Source organism: Battus philenor, unplaced genomic scaffold (genome assembly GCF_028537555.1).
Source record: "Battus philenor isolate CCGP_79_NKW_IND1 unplaced genomic scaffold, ilBatPhil1.0.hap1 SCAF_3, whole genome shotgun sequence".
In the NCBI taxonomy this organism is placed as follows: Eukaryota; Metazoa; Arthropoda; class Insecta; order Lepidoptera; family Papilionidae; genus Battus; species Battus philenor.
The window spans coordinates 1,198,823-1,218,144 of record NW_027181693.1 but is presented as its reverse complement, the minus strand read 5'-3'; the positions used below and the strand labels follow the sequence as shown (position 1 = coordinate 1,218,144).

General features: G+C 37.0%; 1 protein-coding gene across 1 annotated transcript in view; it reads left to right on the top strand.

Annotated features, from left to right (window-relative positions):
- The window catches only part of Obsc (Obscurin), a 169,254-nt gene that overhangs the window by 137,175 nt on the left and 12,757 nt on the right, over window positions 1-19,322 (top strand). The window contains exons 31-47 of the mRNA XM_068770296.1: window positions 331-612; window positions 1,698-1,931; window positions 2,911-3,100; window positions 3,897-4,075; window positions 5,428-5,654; window positions 6,579-6,754; window positions 7,914-8,092; window positions 8,553-8,678; window positions 10,119-10,398; window positions 11,614-11,792; window positions 12,265-12,461; window positions 13,182-13,340; window positions 13,873-14,117; window positions 14,922-15,047; window positions 15,737-15,912; window positions 16,779-16,966; window positions 18,211-18,707. Of these exons, the coding sequence (XP_068626397.1) occupies window positions 331-612; window positions 1,698-1,931; window positions 2,911-3,100; window positions 3,897-4,075; window positions 5,428-5,654; window positions 6,579-6,754; window positions 7,914-8,092; window positions 8,553-8,678; window positions 10,119-10,398; window positions 11,614-11,792; window positions 12,265-12,461; window positions 13,182-13,340; window positions 13,873-14,117; window positions 14,922-15,047; window positions 15,737-15,912; window positions 16,779-16,966; window positions 18,211-18,707 (3,640 nt within the window). The remainder of the gene's footprint in view (window positions 1-330; window positions 613-1,697; window positions 1,932-2,910; window positions 3,101-3,896; window positions 4,076-5,427; window positions 5,655-6,578; window positions 6,755-7,913; window positions 8,093-8,552; window positions 8,679-10,118; window positions 10,399-11,613; window positions 11,793-12,264; window positions 12,462-13,181; window positions 13,341-13,872; window positions 14,118-14,921; window positions 15,048-15,736; window positions 15,913-16,778; window positions 16,967-18,210; window positions 18,708-19,322) is intronic.

Genomic DNA, 19,322 nt, shown 5'->3' with positions numbered 1-19,322 from the left:
CTGTTGTAAATATATTTTTCAATGTTGATGATGTATACGTGTCCGTTGATGCCCTAAAATTTGAATTTTTTTAGATATGTTCTAGAACATTTTTTCGTCTTTCTTTTTTTTTCTTTAAAAATACTAAGATAGTAATTCCAGATACCGTTTTCGTCAAATCACAATCTGCTGGGAGTAATTCTTAAGACTTTCTGATTTTCAAGAAATATTTTAAATTTTACTCTTCTTTCTTTAAGAACATTTCTGTAATAGAGATTACCTTAGACGATATCTTACATAAGAAATCTACAGCGAAATAAAATTTTCCAATCATTTCTTTCAATATTCCAGCACCCCCAAAACTCGGAGAAAGCAGCATGAAAGATAGCAACGTTTTCGAATCCCTACCCCTTGTGTTCACGGTTCAAGCAAGTGGTACACCCAAACCCACCGTCATCTGGCGTCATGATGGCAAAGAGGTCAAACCTGATGCCAGGATCCGCGTCACCAATGACGGTGACTTGTACAAGCTGGAAGTGATGAAGGCAGAACTTGGAGATGCTGGTAAATGGCAGTGCGAAATCAGCAACAACCTTGGCAAGGACGTTCTAGAAGCAGAAGTAACTGTTAAACGTAAGTACGGAACCTCCTATTCAGGAAGTCTTGTTTAACATAATTATATCCGAAGAAGATCTATTTAGCCAGAGTTTGTCACACAAAAGCATTTTGGACAATCAAAAAAATACAACGTGACTGCTAAAACTTCGAAAATGCTTTTATTGGATATCATTCGTTCACACCTATCTTCTGAAGGGCAGGGACTTTATTTTTCAATTTAATAATTTTTACAGTTATTTATTTTTTAATTCTCCTCTTCTATGAGTCATATTTTCTTTCGTTGTTTTCGTCTTTCTTCCATCACGATTTCTTTCGTACTTTTCATTCTTTTCCTCTATTCTTACGATATCTCACTCTCTTCTCCACATTTTCCTATTTCTCTAATCTGTTTTTGGTATATTCTTTTACATTATTATATTAATTTGACTTAAGTTTTGACTAGGTACTTATTTCTAACGAGATCTTACTTATTCCTGTTTATCATTCATCATCCCTCAACCTTTGTAATTGGAAAGATACAAAAAAAATAATTTGTTAAAGACACGAAAATTTTGGAGAAAGATGAACTATCTCCCGTAATAAGCGAAACAATAATAGTAGAAATCTATTTAAGTAATCTGACTAGTATTAAAAAGGATAGCAAACATTCAATAGTTAGAGAGAAAATGAAAATAGAAGAAGGAAGATGTTTAGGTAATGAAACAAATTAAAATCGGACTACAGAACATCCAGTAAATAAACAGCCAAAAATTGAGCAGAAGTCTGAATAGATAGATTCAGATAAGCCAAACTCCTGTCATTAAAGTGAAAATTAAATTAGAAGTACTAATATACTTATCTACAATAGTGGCAATATGTTCTGGACAAAATTATGATAAAATACCTGAGCTAACAATGCGTACCAATATAACAAAGTTGAAATCCCGGAATTTGGTGTCGATCAAAAGTCTACATCAAAAATTTGATAGACATTTCCCATACAATCATTTCAATACAAAAACATACTGAGTAGTCATAACTTATTGGTTCTTATAAAACGTGACTACGTTGATCTCCTCAGGAATTCTTTTCAAGTTATTTCCACCAATTTTCTTCTTCAGCTGAAAGCGAACTACGTAAGCCGATCTTCAAAACTCCCCTGGAAGCGCAGCGCGTCATGCAACGCGAACCAGTGACCCTGAAGGCAGTGTGCACAGCTGATCCCTTGCCGCACGTCGCCTGGCTCCTCAACGGCACCGAGCTGATCCCAGATGCCACCCTCATCACCGAAGCTGACAGCAAGGACATCGAGCATGGCTTAAAAGAGTGCACCTACACACTTCATATACCCACTGGTAATAATAAATACATGCACTCTTAAGTAAATAAATCATTCAAATTACAAATCATTTACAGTATTAAAATATTTCCAATCTCTATAGTATTGGTTTTAACATTTATTGGGCATCGAAAACGCATAGGTTTTTTAAATATAAAATATTATGAACCTTATTCAAATGGCATATATGCGTTGATTTATTTTATTTTTGGTTTGAACTCTCACTGCTGTCCAAATGGCATTTGCAGATTCCTCGAGTATGAGGTGGCAGGGCATAGAGTGCCCCTAACCTAGGACCTTTTTTAAAGTAACGCTTAGCTCAGGCATATTACTATTTTACCGGATTGAGTAGCTATCGTGCTCTTAGATTGCTTCGGTGAACTTTCCATGGAGTGATTGAACTCAAGGGATCACATGCGTGGACCTCAGCCTGGATCCGTCGACCCGCTTAGCATTCCAACACAAGGGCACCTGAGAGGGCTGAACCCTGGCTTGGTCGGTTGCTATTGCCTTGCTAATATCACTACTAACACTTGGAAAAGCGTTAGCGCTGAATGAAGTTGCAGAAGAAAGATCAGATATGCTTCTACCTAATATGATGGGGGGTTGATATATATACATCGAAGAATTGAAGTATCTAATATAAAGTTTATCTTTTACTTTACATCCAAAATTAACATTATTTATTTATTTATTTATTTAACAGTTTATTGTACACAATAAAAACACTAAAGTAACAATACAAATATAACTGACACAACAGGCACTACTTATTTCTAACCAGAAATTTCTTCCAGTAGGCCTACGGAAGGAGATTCATAAAAAGTAAAGCACACACAACGTGCATTAAATAAGATCAATCGGAATACATAGGTATATAGCAATACACACCAAATTTTTACGTGTTAGAATACATACCCGCAACCCATTGACGTTATCCATTCGACTGTGCTGTTCAGAAAAATAGTTTTAACTTCCACTTGAATTACTTCCAGGTCGTCACTCTGACACCGGAGTATACACGATTCAAGCAAAGAACAAATATGGCGTCGGCGAAAGTTCAGCGCGCCTGGACATCTTGTTGCGTCCAGCGATTGAAGGCCTGAAGGACGTCACAGCAATGCCTTACGAGGAGATCACGTTCATCGCCAAGATACAGGCGAACCCAATCGCTGAAGTTCAATGGTAGGTATAAACATAGACCTAGATATTTTTTCAGGTTTTTTCTATTAGAGAAATTTCAATAACTACTAAGCTCCCAGATGCTCAACGGGTCATGGATAAGGCTATGTTCGGAATTTCTCTTTGAGTTCTAATGCCAAACGAGGAGCTCTATAGATGAGCAAAGGTAACCGACATAACCCAGCCAGATCTCCAGTTGAAATGACAGTAGGCAAGACATACAGCGCCCAGAACAATTAGTTCTGGAGTCGAGACCGCGGGCTTTCCGTCCACAAGGTGAACAGATGACTTTTTAAGGTGTTTAGAAGACGCTGACTGCACGCCACTTTCTACCGGACCTGGTAGAAATTTATGGGAGAGGCTTACGTCCAGAAATGTGACAAACTCTTCGCCTCTTTTTCTGGTCTTGGTTTATCTTAATTCAGTCTATCAATAAATATGGAAGGTATTTCACCACACGGCTTCAGCTTATGATAAAAGGATTTTCTTCTTCACCACAGTTATAAAGCTAGGAAAGTTCAGATTCAATAATGACCTGATGTATTATACCTTAGATAGATTTTTGATCTTGTTACATTTAGTTTCCACATCACCAGGTTTTCCTTGACTTCTTTGACATATTGGCAATGTTATATTTCACAATGTAATTTACCTTATCTTAAACGTGATCTACGATCTTAAGTAATACTCCTTAAAAATACCAGGTAAATAGAGAAATAAGTAACAATTGAAGTTTTCAGCTTAAAAACAAATTTAACCAAAAGAGAACTGTTTTGAAATTTAAATTTCGAATTTACAGGAGCAAAGACGGCTATGTCATCAAGCCATCGTCTAAGATCGAAATAGAGGAAGACAAAGCATCGGAGACTTATAAGCTTGTGTTGAAGAAGGTGACCATCGAAGATGCAGGAGTGTACTCTGTAACAGCTAAAAACGAAATTGGAGAGACCTCACAACAGGCTAAACTTACAGTTCACAGTAAGTATATGAAAGCAAGTTTAGTAGAAATATTATGCAAGAAATTAAAGGTAAGGTTGTCTTAGATATATGCAAATAGATAACTGTCTCAACGAACATAGAATATAGTATGATGATCCTCCTCTTTGCATCGTGTCACTATTGAAGATGGTGAGGGTGACAGTGACATCTTCTGGAATGTTTTTAATTACATGGTTTTCGCTATTGGGGACCTCCCCTTCCACCCCTATTTTTGTAGGAATAGGGCTTAATACACCAATACCTCACTTTGCGTTGTGGTTACGTTCCAAAAAAACATGACGCAAATTGAAACGCCGCAAAGTGAATTAGGATTTTTCATAGCAAACCACGTAAAGATCGAAGATCGAGGTTCCAGGGTCACGAAAATACACATTTAAAGTAAACATTTAAAAAACAAAAATAATATAACTCTGCCAATAAATTAATTGGAATAATATTTACCTTTTTTGTAACCAGAAACAACACGTAAAAATTTATTATTCTCTTTTAAAAAAAGCACAACACACTACGTAATTGAAACTGAACTCTTAAAATTAGCAAAACAAAGTGAAAATAAAACTGTACAATTCAAATTGCGTTGATTATTAGTTAGAAAGGAAATCCCCGAGTTTTGATGACATGGCGCAATTAGAAACAAAAGTGTTGCCATCTTTAAAAAAAAATAAAAAAATTAAATACTCGAAACCAAAACAACGCAACCTCGAAAATCTAACGACGCACAGTGAAAATTAGTACCAATTAAGCAGCGACGCAACTTCGAAAAAACGCAAAACGAAACGACGCAAAGCGAGGTGTTGGTGTATCTTTATTATTATTTTTTTCACATCTGTTTTAATTTCTATTCTCTTCTTCCACACTTCATATTATCTTTCTCTCCGCTCTTTCACTCTACAGTTCTATCTATCTTTCCCTTCCATTCCGTTCCATTCATTCATTCTCAATCACTGCAGTTATGTCTGTTACTGTTTATACGAGTAGCTTATCACAGAATATTGTTTTTAGTTTTACTTTCTTCTACAGGCATGAAGCACAATTTTATATATCGCAGTCCAATTTTATTACATTTTTATTTTATTCCTAAAGTATTTTTTACTTTTTTTGACGAACACTGTGTTACTCCATTTATGCTGATCTTCGGCAGTATTGCTTCTACCAACTCTCTACCAACGGAGCTGTGATCTCGTACTTACCATGTCCGCAATTCTGGTGATGAATTTAAAAAATCATCAAATAAAACTAGTAAATTTTCTAAAAAAAAGTAATAATTAGTAGGATAGGAAATAATTGAACTCTAAATGTAGAATCTAAATAGAAATTCTGTATATCCTTAGCTGACAAGCCAGTGTTCACGAAGCCTCTGCAAAAAGAGACGGTCCGTGACTACGACGATTGCACGCTAAAAGTGCGCTGCGACGGCGTACCGAAACCCGAGGTGCACTGGTATTGCAAGGATCGGGAGATCGTCAACGATGAACGTCACACCATCACCACCGAAGTCGGTGGTCAAGTCGACAGCGAGCTGGAGATCAAACACTTCAATTCTTCCGATGCTGGCAAAGTAAGAATCTGTGTTCCATAAAGTTAGTTACTCCTGTGTAAGATTCATGACGTAGTCTCTCATATAGGACCTCATTGGTAATCTAGACGTGCACTGCAATTGCTTTAACAATAAACCTCCATAATGCTTCATAATTATCATAAAATAAATCTGATTCTCCAACCAGACAGGTTTCGGATATGTGACGGACATTTAGAAACCTATGTTGACAAGCCTAAGATATACGTCGATATCTTACGCTGTGATATATAGTATCATAAAATTTTCATTTCAAAAATGTTTGAATATATTGTACACCTAATGTATAGTAGTAATATTGTGATAAAAACTATGGTGAATTTGTTTATAAAATGTAAGTTCTTTGTTTATTCTTCGAAATCAATTCTATCCCTTTCTAGGTCGATGTCTGATAAAAGGCACTTTTGCCAAGCTTTTTCCAGTCGGAATAGTGTTTATTCCGGTGAAGCCTTCAAGGCCTTCGATTCAGTTTTTTTCTTCTCAACTATGTCAAAATGGTCTCCCCGCATTTTCCTTTTGTTTGCTGAATATCCAGAAGCACGGAGTCAAATCAGGCAAATACAATGGTTGCGGAACGAAATCAGTTGATTTTTTGACAAAAAAGTCGCGAAGAATCCATGCATTATGACATCCTCCAATTGATTCTTTTAAGACACAAAACTTCCTTCAAAAGGGTTTGAGCTGAGTCAAATGATAATTCAACACTATCAGCTAGGTTTTAAATTGTCAATCGAAGATTTTCAAGTACCAAATCTTAGATTTTTTTGACGTGACATTTTAAATGACATTTCATCTCACTTTTTGATCACATTTGTAATTTACTTCCTGTTCTCTGTTACTAATAAATTTCGTTGTAACTTCGAAATATGACACGTATTATGCATAAATATATATATATCTTTGTAGTATGTGGTGCGAGCTGTGAATTTATCTGGTGAAGCGGAATGCGAAGCGACGATATCGTTGGCGCAGACATCGCCAGGTTTCGCGCACAAGCTTGATCGACAGAAGGACGTCGACGAAGGAGAACCGCTTGAACTGAAAGCGAAACTTGACGGCAGCCCTATTCCAACTGCTAAATGGTAAACCAATACAATTTTTTGCATCTTTAGACTTTATAGAAATAGTGACTCTTTTGTGGGCAACTCTTTTACGGCATTTTTACGCGTCTTGGTTATGTAGAGACTATTTAAAAAAAATTATCATATTACACCAATACCTCGCTGTGCGTCGTTTCGTTTTGCGTTTTTTTCGAAGTTGCGTCGCTGCTTAATTAGTACTAATTTTCACTGTGCGTCGTTAGATTTTCGAGGTTACATTGTTTTGGGTTCGAGTCTTTAATTTTTTAAAATCTTCTTTTTTTTCTAAAAGATGGCAACACTTTTGTTTCTAATTGCGCCATTCCCTTTCCAACTAAAATAATTTCTAAATAAAATAATAAATATGATTTCTAAATAAAATAAAAAGAGAATAATAAATTTTTATAATTTTTTACGTGTTATTTCTGGTTACAAAAAAGGAAATTAATTTTATTGGCAGAATTACATTATTTTTGTTTTTAAAATGTTTACTTTGTTCAATTTTCTTTTTAAAAAATAGTAATTTCGTGACCCTGGAACCTAACTTCGATCTTTACATGATCTGCTATAGAAAATCTTTATTATTTTGTGGCGTATCAATTTGCGTCGTGTTTTTTCGGAACGTAACCACGACACAAAGTGAGATGTTGGTGTATTTTCGTTTTCATCATTTTTTATTTCTTAAAGTCATTTATTCATTCATTTTTTATTTTTCACAAATTCTTTCATTTCTTTCGTAGGCTTCCAAGATACTACAGATTTACATTTTGTTCTGTTTAGCTTTATTTCTTTGTTTGCCTTTTTCTTATATTTAAATTACTTTTTATCTCAGATTTGAGTATTTATTTTATTAGTCCTAGTCTTATATAATTTTGTTGCCTGCTTATTCCTTTTAATGGTCTCTCCTTCGACCCTTTTATACTCTAAAAAGGTCGCGCCACTTTCCTCGTCTTACAAATAAAACACTATATAGAAACAAAGATACTCAGACAAAGTTAAAGGCAAACATAGAATGTCCTATAAAGATTAAGTTATAAAAATTTAAATTAAGGAACCAAAGAAATCGTTCACATATAAACGCTTCTAGTCTTATTAATAAACGTGTGATGGTAATAGTACCTTAAAAACCAGGTGATTTGTAAATTCTCCACGTCTTGCATAGGTACAAGGATGGCGCTCCGTTGTCGGCTGATGATACACGAATCAAGCAAACCGCTCTGCCTGACGGTACAGTGAAACTGAACATCGAACACGTGACCCCTGCTGACTGCGGAGCCTATAAGCTGGTCATCAGCAACCCCAACGGGGAGCATTCCGCGCTTTGCGCTGTTGCTGTCAACCGTAAGTCTTTACTTATACCATTGCTTCATGAGGTCCTAAGAGAAATAACTCATTTTACAACTCTTTCTGTTACTCTACTTCTCTAAATTCAGTATCTGAGCCTGAAACAGATCGGCGGTTTAAAAAATCATCATCAAATCACCCGTGAAACCTTCACCCATGACTTAGGCCACCTCCATAAATTTCGTGTAAGAAGAGTTGGAGGTATCCAACGTTTTTTTTTTCAGACAACCTTCATAAGGTCCACGTGATTGGACATACTGTGCTGTGCTTTTTGGTCCGTGGTCCAGAACCCAATCACTTATCTACACTATTTCATCATCTTTCATCATGAGATATTCTATGCCGGACATTAGCCTCCTCCATAAATCTAAATAAGCTATAAATATAACACCTTTAGAACTTTAACACCTATCGACATCAATATGTACGTTTATACTGAAGCTATGAATCTCCACAGCGACACCTCGCAAGCCTTCGTTCAGCGAGCCTCTGGAGGACGTAAAAGCGGTGGTTGGACAACCGCTGAAGCTGCAAGCTCGCGTTATGGCCTTCCCAGCACCAGAGCTCAAGTGGTTCAAAGACGGTAAGCTATTTAGGCTTTATTGCTGATGATACAACCACGTTAAATCCCCAAACCTCATAATAAGCAACGACGGTGGTTTATTGGGCGAATATAAACTTTATTCACAGATAACTAAAGTTGATTAAACTTTGGAAAATAATACAGTAACAACTACACTCAAGCTAGTAAGAGTGCTTGATGATAATTCCATCATCGACTAGCTTTTAAGATCAGGTTCTCCACAATTTGTAGCATGTTGTGGCGAGTACTAATTTATTTTGGTTGTGGAGAAACTAGAGGGTAGAAGAATCATGTTTGCGGTCAGTTCCTGGTATAATAAAGTCAAATCAACTGCAATCACCATTACTATTGTCCTGGTGAAAGAAAAGGATAGGGTAGTATGAAAAAAGCTTGACATCGATTTCGTCAAGGCATTTCATGACAATACAACCTTTAGAAATGAAGAGACGATGGTGAAGAAGACGAACCGTAGAAACAGGCACTTTCCCTCCATCTTTTAAAGAAATCCTCGGGTTAATAGCAGGACGAAATTGCATTGTCCACAGCGGTAAACTTTCTGCATGGAGATCAAATGTATTACATTCACAGATAGACTTTCAGGTGTAGGACTTGAAGCTTTTAGACCTGTATCAGGTCAAATTCTATAGTATTGCCATTTAAAAATAAGCTTCTAACACATGTATTGCCTGTGCTCGAATTTTTTCTTATTTTCAGCCCATGGACGCCCACTGCAAGGTATAAGCCTTTCCCAAAGATGGTCACGAATACCAGACCTGCACTAACCACATCCAGCGACTTCCCGCGAGCTTAGTTATGTCGTAGGTCCATCTAATTTGGATCCTAACCACGCCACGTCTACCAGCTGGTCACCACTCCAAAACCTTTTGGCCCCACCTGCAATTATTTACACGAGTGATATGCCCCGCCCAGTTCCACTTTAGAATAGCAATTCTTCAAACATTTTCTCTAAGTTATAGAATCAAAAATGAGGAGATCCACAGATAAACAAAAATGGCGTAGCCAAATAGCGGACAAGATACATAGCGTACAGAACTGATAGCCGCCCGGGTCTTAAATTTCTGAAGTGGATAGTGCAGCCGAGAACGTCCATCTAGAACATAGATGCACAGACCGCGGCCCGCCGGTTGAATACTGGTGGCCCGCCGACAGCAAAAATAATACTCTCGTACATTCGAAAAATATTGAATTCTATTCCAGAATAAAACTAAAAAAAATATTTACCTATACTTCTGACGCCGGGCCCGCCATCAGTTCATGATATGTCCGAGTGGCCTCTAGTCTTAATAAGTCTGTGCAACCATGATCTAGAAGGTGGGTGGACGACCTTGTTAAAGTCATCGGAGAAAGCTGATAATAGGCTACTTATAATCAGTCCTATTGGAGGTCATGATTTTTCATTTATTACTTCTTGTCCACCAGGTCTTCCTATACGTCCATCACAGGCGGTTAACTTCATCAACCAGCCGGGCGGTGTAGTAGGACTAAGCATTGACAGTTGCCGACCAGAGGATGCTGGTCTTTACTCTCTAACCGTGGCCAACAAGCTGGGCGACACGGAATCCAAGGCCAAGGTAGAAGTCTTGCAGAAGGAGAGAAAGCCCGCCTTCGTAGCAGAGCTCATGCCGATCAAGGTCATCGAAGGTTTCCCTGCTAAGCTGGAGGTCAAGGTGCTAGGCCATCCGCCTCCGCTGATCAAATGGTAAGTAAGAATGACTGTAACAGATGGTGGTTTTTATTTATTTACTTATTGAGGAAACTTAAAAACTAATTATTCAATGGTTGACGACGTACACAAGAAGGAGTCGTCACAAGTTTCCGGCTTTAGAACAATTTATAATTTATATAGTGTGGACTTACAAAAGGTACGTTCAAAATTTTGCATCGAAGAAATTTTATAGCATATATAGGATGTGTAAAAAGGTCTTACAAGATATTTATGTATACATATACATACATATGGTATGTACATACCGTCAACTGTGGCAACTTTATTTTCTATGGGCAAGTTGACCTACTACGACCGCGGACACAAATATTAGTTTAAAACCATTTTTTGTTACACGAACTGTATTTTGAGCATTTTGGTAGATTATAGATTAAATTCTGTCAACCCAAAAAGTTTTTTACTCAGGTAACATGGCTATTAGTCCAAATATTGTCATTTTTCTTCGCATCGGTCAATTTGTGTTTGTGCAGCTCCCGAAAACTTTTGAAATTTTTAAGAAAAAACAAATATTTGTGTCCGCGGTCGTCGTAGGTCAAGTTGCCAATAGAAAGTAAAGTTGCCACAGTTGACGGTATGTTCGAGAACCAAAGAAATCGTTCATGTATTTTACACTCTTAATGCACATGTATTGACAACAAACACATCAAATTCTAAATCTTGGTTAATAAATAACTGTCAACATTGTCTCGTGAAAATTAAAAAAAGACATTTAAATTCTAGAATACATTTTTATAATCGACAAACAAACCATTACAAGCTTTTCAACGTGATCTTAACGAGTAGATTTTCAATATACAAGTTACATTTTCAGTCAAATTAAAAATAATAATTTATGTAAAAAAAGATAGCCTTCTCATAGTACAATGGTAGCCGTGTTGATATGTGTGCAATTGGTACGCATCCAGAAAGATCCTTTCCCTTTCTTCTCTATCTCTTCTCACTCTTTCTCCTTCTCCTTTTTCTCGCCTTTCCCCTCTCCCCCTATATATTCATCCATTTCTCTTTATTTTTTCTCCCTTTCTATTTTCTTCCGTCTTACCTCTCTCCTACTATTTATGTCCTCCCATGTGAAAAAAGATCGTTTACCTAACAGCGAGGACACTGAAGTAGATATTAAAAGAGCGAGTAAACAAGAGTTTGAATTAAGAACTTCTTTTAAAGCTAATAGTCTGAATGGTAAATTATCAGGACTCATAACGGCGTGGAAATTGTACCGGACGGTAACCGCGTGCGCGTGGTGACCCAACCGGACGGTGCGGTGGCGCTGCTCATCGCCGAAGCTAAAACTCCGGACGCCGGACAGTACGGAGTTGTGGCAGTCAACGACAAGGGGGAGACCTCGTGTACGGCAGAACTCAGTGTTGCCAGTTAGTATTATAATTAAATACTTATTTTTATTTATAACCTTATGGTAAATAATACGCCCTAAACCAATAACTTCACTTTATCAAAGCTTGTGGAATAGTGTAACACAAGGTGTTGCCCAAAAACAAAGATGTTGTACGAAAATAGTTTAATCACTTCAAAGGAGAAGGATAAGCACTTCTTTTTCTTATTCGAGCAGTCTTGTCAGAGTGGTGATGATCATGTCCCTGTTGGTTCTGTTCCTCTGCTGCTTTTGCTAATCATTCTGCGCTAAGCATTCATTTACTGACATATTAGTGTCATTATTTATGATGTCTGTCCATTTCCTTGTAAAAACTCCACTAGGTCACTTGGCTTCCATTTTTTCTTTCATCACCAAACGTTCCAATGAGTCCTCATTACTGCTGGCATGTCCAATTAGATGCATTTCACAGTGTACAAGCATGTATAAATAAATAAATAAAAATTATGAAGGTCGCGATGACGACTCATCACCACAAGAGAAGCCTCGCTTGGTGCATGGACTTCGGGAGACAACGGTGGACGAGGGGCAGCCGCTTACCATCAGCGCTCCGTTCGTGGGTAACCCAGTACCTGAAGTGGTCTGGACTAAGGATGGGCAGCAGCTGAAGCCAAGCGAGAAGCTGCTGCTTACCTGCGATGGCAAGAGGGTGAGGAATAAGGATCTTTTCACGTAACTAACTTTAGAATTAATTAAAAATTTCTCTAAATTTGGACTCATATATAAACATGTATACAAAATTGTTTATAAATAAGTCAACTGTGCAATAATGATTTAGTATTATTAAGGGACAAAATCTTATTTTAAATAAGTAACCACAATATATATATGTTTTTGTGTTTCAATTATTACTTGAATCATTTGGAAAAAAAATACCTTTTTGAAAACCGCAAAAAACAATTTATAATAAAAATACGCGTGTGTGTTTTCTCTACGTTTTGTTATTTAGTCCTTATGCAGGTTAGTGTGAATAAAATTAGTATGTATGTGACAGCGTGCGAAGCTTATGAATTGACGCTAGATGGCGTTCGCGTTGATGAAACTTCTAATGTCACCGATAGATGGCGCTGGTTACCGATAACTACTAAGACTTGACTTTTTTATGTTTCATGTTGTACACATGTTCTAGTACGACAAGCGGTTAATTTTTATTCCTTAAAATGATAAGTAATTTTTACTCTTAAGAATAATAAATGTTTTATATAGTAAATTGTTATCCTAGCTGATTATTTTTATTGAAATATTTCTAGCGCTAATAACACAATTAAATTTTCACCACAATTTTTGCTGTCCACTATTAAGCCGATATTACATGTATATTGACCTGATAAACATATAAAAGTATACGAATGTAAACATCTGTCCACAGGTGGGTTTGGAGATCAACCCCATAGAACCAAGTGATGCGGGTGTGTATGGTGTAACACTGCGCAACCCTCTGGGCGAAGACAGCAGCGATGCGAAGGTCAACGTGCGAAAGATCTATCAACCGCCCACCTTCTCCCAGAAGTTCTCCGACCTGCAGCAGGTAATATCACTGGGTAACATATATGATGATATAGGGTTCCCTGTAAACCATTTCTAAAAATAAAATGGGCCTCTGTGGGCTGAAACGACAATCAAAGTTATTGTCATGTATATTTATTATATAAGAATTCACGCATTACAAGTAACTTCATTGTAATACAGTTTCCACCTGTGATGAAATCCTTAAACTTAATACGTTCACTGCGGGCCCAATTTTGAAGAACTTTCAGCTGGTGCGGCTGAGGTCGAATCAGCCTCAAGCTGAACTTCCTAGTAGTGCGGTTGAGGCCTTTTCTGCCCCATGTTTCAATAAATTTTTTTTAAAAAATTGAGTCAATGCTTCGCAGACGTAAAGAAAGCTATATTTGTTTCTGTCATATCTCATACGTTTGAGTGTAAACAGCCGCCGCACTAGAGAGAAAACACGAGTTTTACGCGCCGCACCAGTGCAAAGTCTACCATGAGGCTGAATCGGCCTCAAGCCGCAGTGAACGTGTTAAAGAAACTTTAAACAGACAACTGTTTTTCATCAGTTACCATCGCTGGACGCGAAGTTCTCGGCGCGAGTCCATGGTCAACCACGACCAGAGGTGACATGGTTCAGGGATGGTAAACCACTGTCACCGTCCGACAAGTACGGCGTGAAACGAGACGGTGAAGCCTGCTGTCTGTACGTACGCGACCTAACACCTGAAGACGCAGGACTTTACAAGTGCGTGGCGAAGAATAAGGAAGGAGAAGCGAGCTGTGAAGCCAAACTCGAAGTTGTGGATAAGATGTGAGTATGATATTGCAGCTGTTGTATTTATAAACCTTAAAGTCCAAATCCAAAAATATTTAGTCTCATTTTGTAAATCACAGCCAGTAACATATTCCTATAGGAAACTTGGTTTATTATAAAATAAATTTTAAATGTTCTCTGATATAGCTTTTAAAATACATAACGAAAAAACAATGTAACCACACGTTCGAATGGTTCAGATTCTAAATTTAAAACAAAAAGTCGTTAAAAGACTTTAAGTTTTAAATTTAGAAATATAAGGAAAAACACTTAAGGTAAATTACCAATAAACGAAAATGTAGAGAACGAAATATATTTCACAATGAATCAAAGTATTGTTTCTTTAGTGCTACCGAAACTGCTGTACCGCGCCTTAGGTAATTGCTTGGCAAATCAGGGGGAGTTATGCTATTTTTTCCCGGCCCAACCGCGCGACTCTGTTCTAAGATGCGATGTTGGATTCTTCCTAGGGCCTCTAGATCTTGGAGGTCACAACGCGAAGTCCAAAGTAGAAGTGTGTATATTGATCAATCTTAGCCCATATTTATACCAATTTTGAAAATTACGAAAATTATACTAAACCAATAAAAACCGTCAGCCAATCACAAGTCGAGAAGTATTGTACAGCACTCTCTTTCGCACGACTAAAATTTAGAACGCTCTGACGTGGGATTCCCCTGTTTGATACGCCGCTGACGATGACTTAATTTGGCTGCAACAGCAGTATAGAACAATCCATCTTTAGATTTTTAGATCTCTTGAACCATTTCGTAATAATTTAATGTATATTTTTGTTTGCAGAGGTCGTCAACAACGCGCAGAACCGCCGTCGTTCCTGAAGCGCATCGGAGACGCCGAGGTGGTACGGGGACTCCCCGCAAAGTTCACAGCCTGCGCCACTGGCTCTCCAGAGCCAGACGTTGAATGGTAAGTTATCATAATACTCACCTTAATTACACGTGTACTGTACAACAGAAAAAATATTCGGAGGACTTCGATACGATTCCGAAAGCAAGTTAAAAAAAAATATAAGTGAGGATAATAAAAATCCGACAGGCTAGTGTTTCTTGATTATTGCAAAAAAAAATAGCAAAATATATAATGAATATATGCAAAAATAACACATATAGTAGATAAAACAATGAGAAAAAATTGTACAGGAATAAAACAATAACTGTGATAAATGGTAAAATAATCAAACTATAAAATGTAAAAGATAATATAAGATAAAGTAAAATAATGTGATAAACAAAACCTGTGGTATTAAAGAACGGGGCAAATGAAATGAGGCGATGAATGAACGGTATTTAGTAAGGGAAAGAAAGATAGAAATTATTGAATGTAGGTAGAAGAAAGATAGATCATGTGAAGAAAGACTGAAGAGTATGGAAATAAAAGAAAAGAAATTGAAAAATTATTAAAAAATTAAAGACGTTCCTTTCCCATAAATAAGATAGGGGAACCAGAGAACCCCCCCCCCTCCCCCAAAAGGGCCATAAATAAAAAAAAAAGGAAAAATGGAAAAAAAAGTAATGTAGTACGGCTGATTTAATTCTGCATTTCAGCAAACATTTTGTTATTCATGGTTTTTTAACATCTGAATAAATCTTTACCAGGTTCCGCAACGATGAAAAATTGTTCCCGTGTGAACGCATCCGTATGGATCAGGAGTCCACTGGCTTGTTGCGGCTCACCATCAGCGGCGTGGATCAGACCGACGTCGGCACCTACAGATGCCGGATCTACAACCCTCATGGAGAAGATTCTTGCTCTGCCCGCCTCACATACGACAGTGAGTAATATCATAATTCAATTATCGTATAATTTAGTTTATTCAATATTTAACATATAAAATTCTCGTGTCACGGTATGCGCGATTGAACTTCTCCGAAACGGCTCGACCGATTATTGTGAATCTTAGCGTGCATATCGGCCAGGGTGAAGAATAGGACATCTATTTTTCATTCCCCTAAATGTTAAGGTGGTTCACCCTTGAATTTTTTTTTTTTTGACAAAATTTTTTATTTTTTTTTTATGATACAGCGTACAAAAATACATACAACTCTAAATTTTCACCCCTTTACGATCAACCCTTTATTTTTTTGCAAAACAACGTTTACTGGATCAGCTAGTATATATTGAGAATTACGCAACTATATATATATATATATATATATATATATATATAGTTGCGTAATTCGTATTGTTTCCCACTTTATTGCACGACTACCACTGCATGTGCGGAAGTGGCTAAATATTGGTCCTTTTCTCACAGTGTCAAAATTTCAAAAAAAGTTCTTTGATTTCTAAACTAAAGGTTTCTTTACGATTCTTTCGTCAGATTGCGTAGCGTAATAATGCCGTGATATTATATTATTTCCACGGGGGGTTAATCTATTGTAAATCTAATCAGATCCATTTTTAAAAGCAGTTCTGATAGATTGAAAGTCTAGGATAGAAAATCTGAGGTTATTACGATATTGATAAATGTAGAACCTTTAGCGTCTCCTTCAAGCTATTGTGTTTCTTGATAATTTACCACATGGAATATTAGCTTTAAAAGTAATTCTTTCAGTTTTGGTAATATCGCGTAATGTGTCACTACTTAGAAAGAGAGAGAGAAAAAAAGGAGAGATATATAGAGAGTCTTTATTCCAGCTTTGGAACCAGTTACGAGCAAGCGTCCCATCTCAGAGCAGTATTCGGACTTCGACAAAATGAAGAAGACAGGAGTACCGATGCCACTCGGAGACAAACCCATCATCTCGCGGATGGCCGACCGTCACCTCACTCTGTCTTGGCGACCCTCTATACCTCATGGGCCCAGATTCCCGGTCACTTATCAGGTAATGATGGTCTTACACTTTTTTACATTCCTAAGACTCTTATCGATTTGTAAATGAACATACTTTAAATCACAGCTAGACGCTAAACACTCTCGGCTAGATGGAATAAATAGGCTCCCAATTTTCTGTATTCGGATCATCATTTATATATATATTAAATCTTAAAATGGGTTAATATATAGCTTTGTTATCAATTGATGTAAACAACATATCCATAAATATAGTTTCAAATATAATACACAACGTAGAGATAATATTGTAAGAAAATGCGTTTATAAGTCGGATTATTTATTCTCTTTTCACCTCTCAGCAAAGTGTAGATCTTTACCAAAGATATCAATGGGGGATGTACTATAATCGCCAGTGGTGGGTTGGCAATCGCAGTGTGGTATTATGGTATGCAAATATCTCTGCATCCCATTATCTTGAAACTTGTTTCTGAGCAATGGCAAATACCAAATAATTATATATATAAAATTGCATCCCGGAAATAGAACCCGCAAGGATCCCAGGTTTTAGTCCTCCATCGCTGGGATACCACTGTTCAATAGGATTACAGCCTATTAACATTTTATTATCTGTGAATTTGTACTGCCAGAAGTTGTTGACATAACTATTATAATAAAAAACAATACAAGTATTTTATACTTTAGAATGATCACTGTATTTAGTTTTTAGTTTATAGCTTTGAAAATTATAAACTTAGAAAAAAAATTTGGTTACAATTGTTACCTTATAACTATCTCACTACGAAAATTTAATGAATAAAAGTCAAACAATAATAAAACAAAACAAAAACATTACCGAACAGGGATCAATAATCCAGTGCATTCTGCAGAACAGACAGCAATAATTACGAGTCACAGCAAGCCGTCATATTCCAATGAGGTCTAAATTGTAGTGTGTATATCGTCTGTTGTGTATTGTCTTTTAAAAGGTACGAGAATATATCAATATCACTAATATGAATTGTTGAGGTCACACTTATTGTACAAGGGTAGTTGTTTACCGAAATTTGTCTCAGCAGTTGATTAAAAGAAGAGGTTTAGAAAGCGGTCTAAAAAATAAAATGAATATATAAATAGGTAAAAGAGATAAGTTTTAATGAATTTTGCTGACAAATGAGATATATTATACATTCACCATAAATTTCCACGCATCTAAATAATTAATGAAATTTTAGAATAGAAGATGAATTAGCATTTAAAAGCTATACTTCATTGTTCACCAAAATTGTTCACCAGGTGGAGATGTGCGAGATGCCGGACGGCGACTGGTTTACTGCACGCACTGGACTCAGGTCTTGCGTCTGCGACATCCGTAACCTTGAACCGTTCAGAGACTACAAATTCCGGGTCAGGGTCGAAAACAAATATGGCGTCAGCGAGCCTTCACCTTACGCTATCACTCAGCGTTCGCGTCTAGAACCAGAACCTCCTAAATTCGTACCATACCTAGAGCCAGGAATTGATTTCCGACCGGAGACTTCGCCTTACTTCCCGAAGGACTTCGACGTGGAGCGCCCGCCACACGACGGCTATGCGCAGGCGCCGCGATTCCTTCGCCAGGAGTACGACTCTCAGTACGGTGTCAAGGATCACAACGTCAGTCTCTTTTGGTTCGTGTACGGTTACCCTAAACCCAAGATGACTTATTACTTCGATGATAAACCCATTGAGAGCGGTGGCAGATACGACTACAGCTACACCAGAAACGGTCAAGCCACTCTCTTCATCAACAAGTGAGTATATTTCTTCTCTCATTTACCCATCTCTAACTTCATATATCTTTTTCCCTTTCAAAAGTAATACTTCGGCCGTAACATTTTTACATTTACTTAACATTCTAATTTTAAAATGTCCCCGATTTGTGTCACTCTTGAATAAATCTTCTTTGTTTGAACTACTTTGAATATGTTTAACCCAAATTATGTTAGCTGAAGGTCAGTTAACAAGAGATTCCTTCTCTTCGTTTAAAGTGTATCTTCAGTCAGGACTCAATTGTTAACAATTTTGGTTTAAACTTATGCAGCTTGAAGTATCTCCTCTTCCCGTCCAAAATTCTATCTTCTCCTTCTTCTTTTACTGATTGCTCTGCTACTCTATTTCCGTTTCTATTACACCTCGCATGTCTTCTTTTACCCCTCGATTTCTGCTGACCAGTTCATTTATATTTTATCTGTGGTGTATATAAAAAATTCTCTCCATAGGAACATTAATTTCATATATATCATCAAAATCTCCGCTTGTAGATATCAAATTAGATTCGATTTCTCGTTTTCTAAAATTTGAGCTAAATGTAAAGGTTTCTTAAATAAATTCCAAATTCAAAATTCTTTACTTTGAATTGCCGTAAC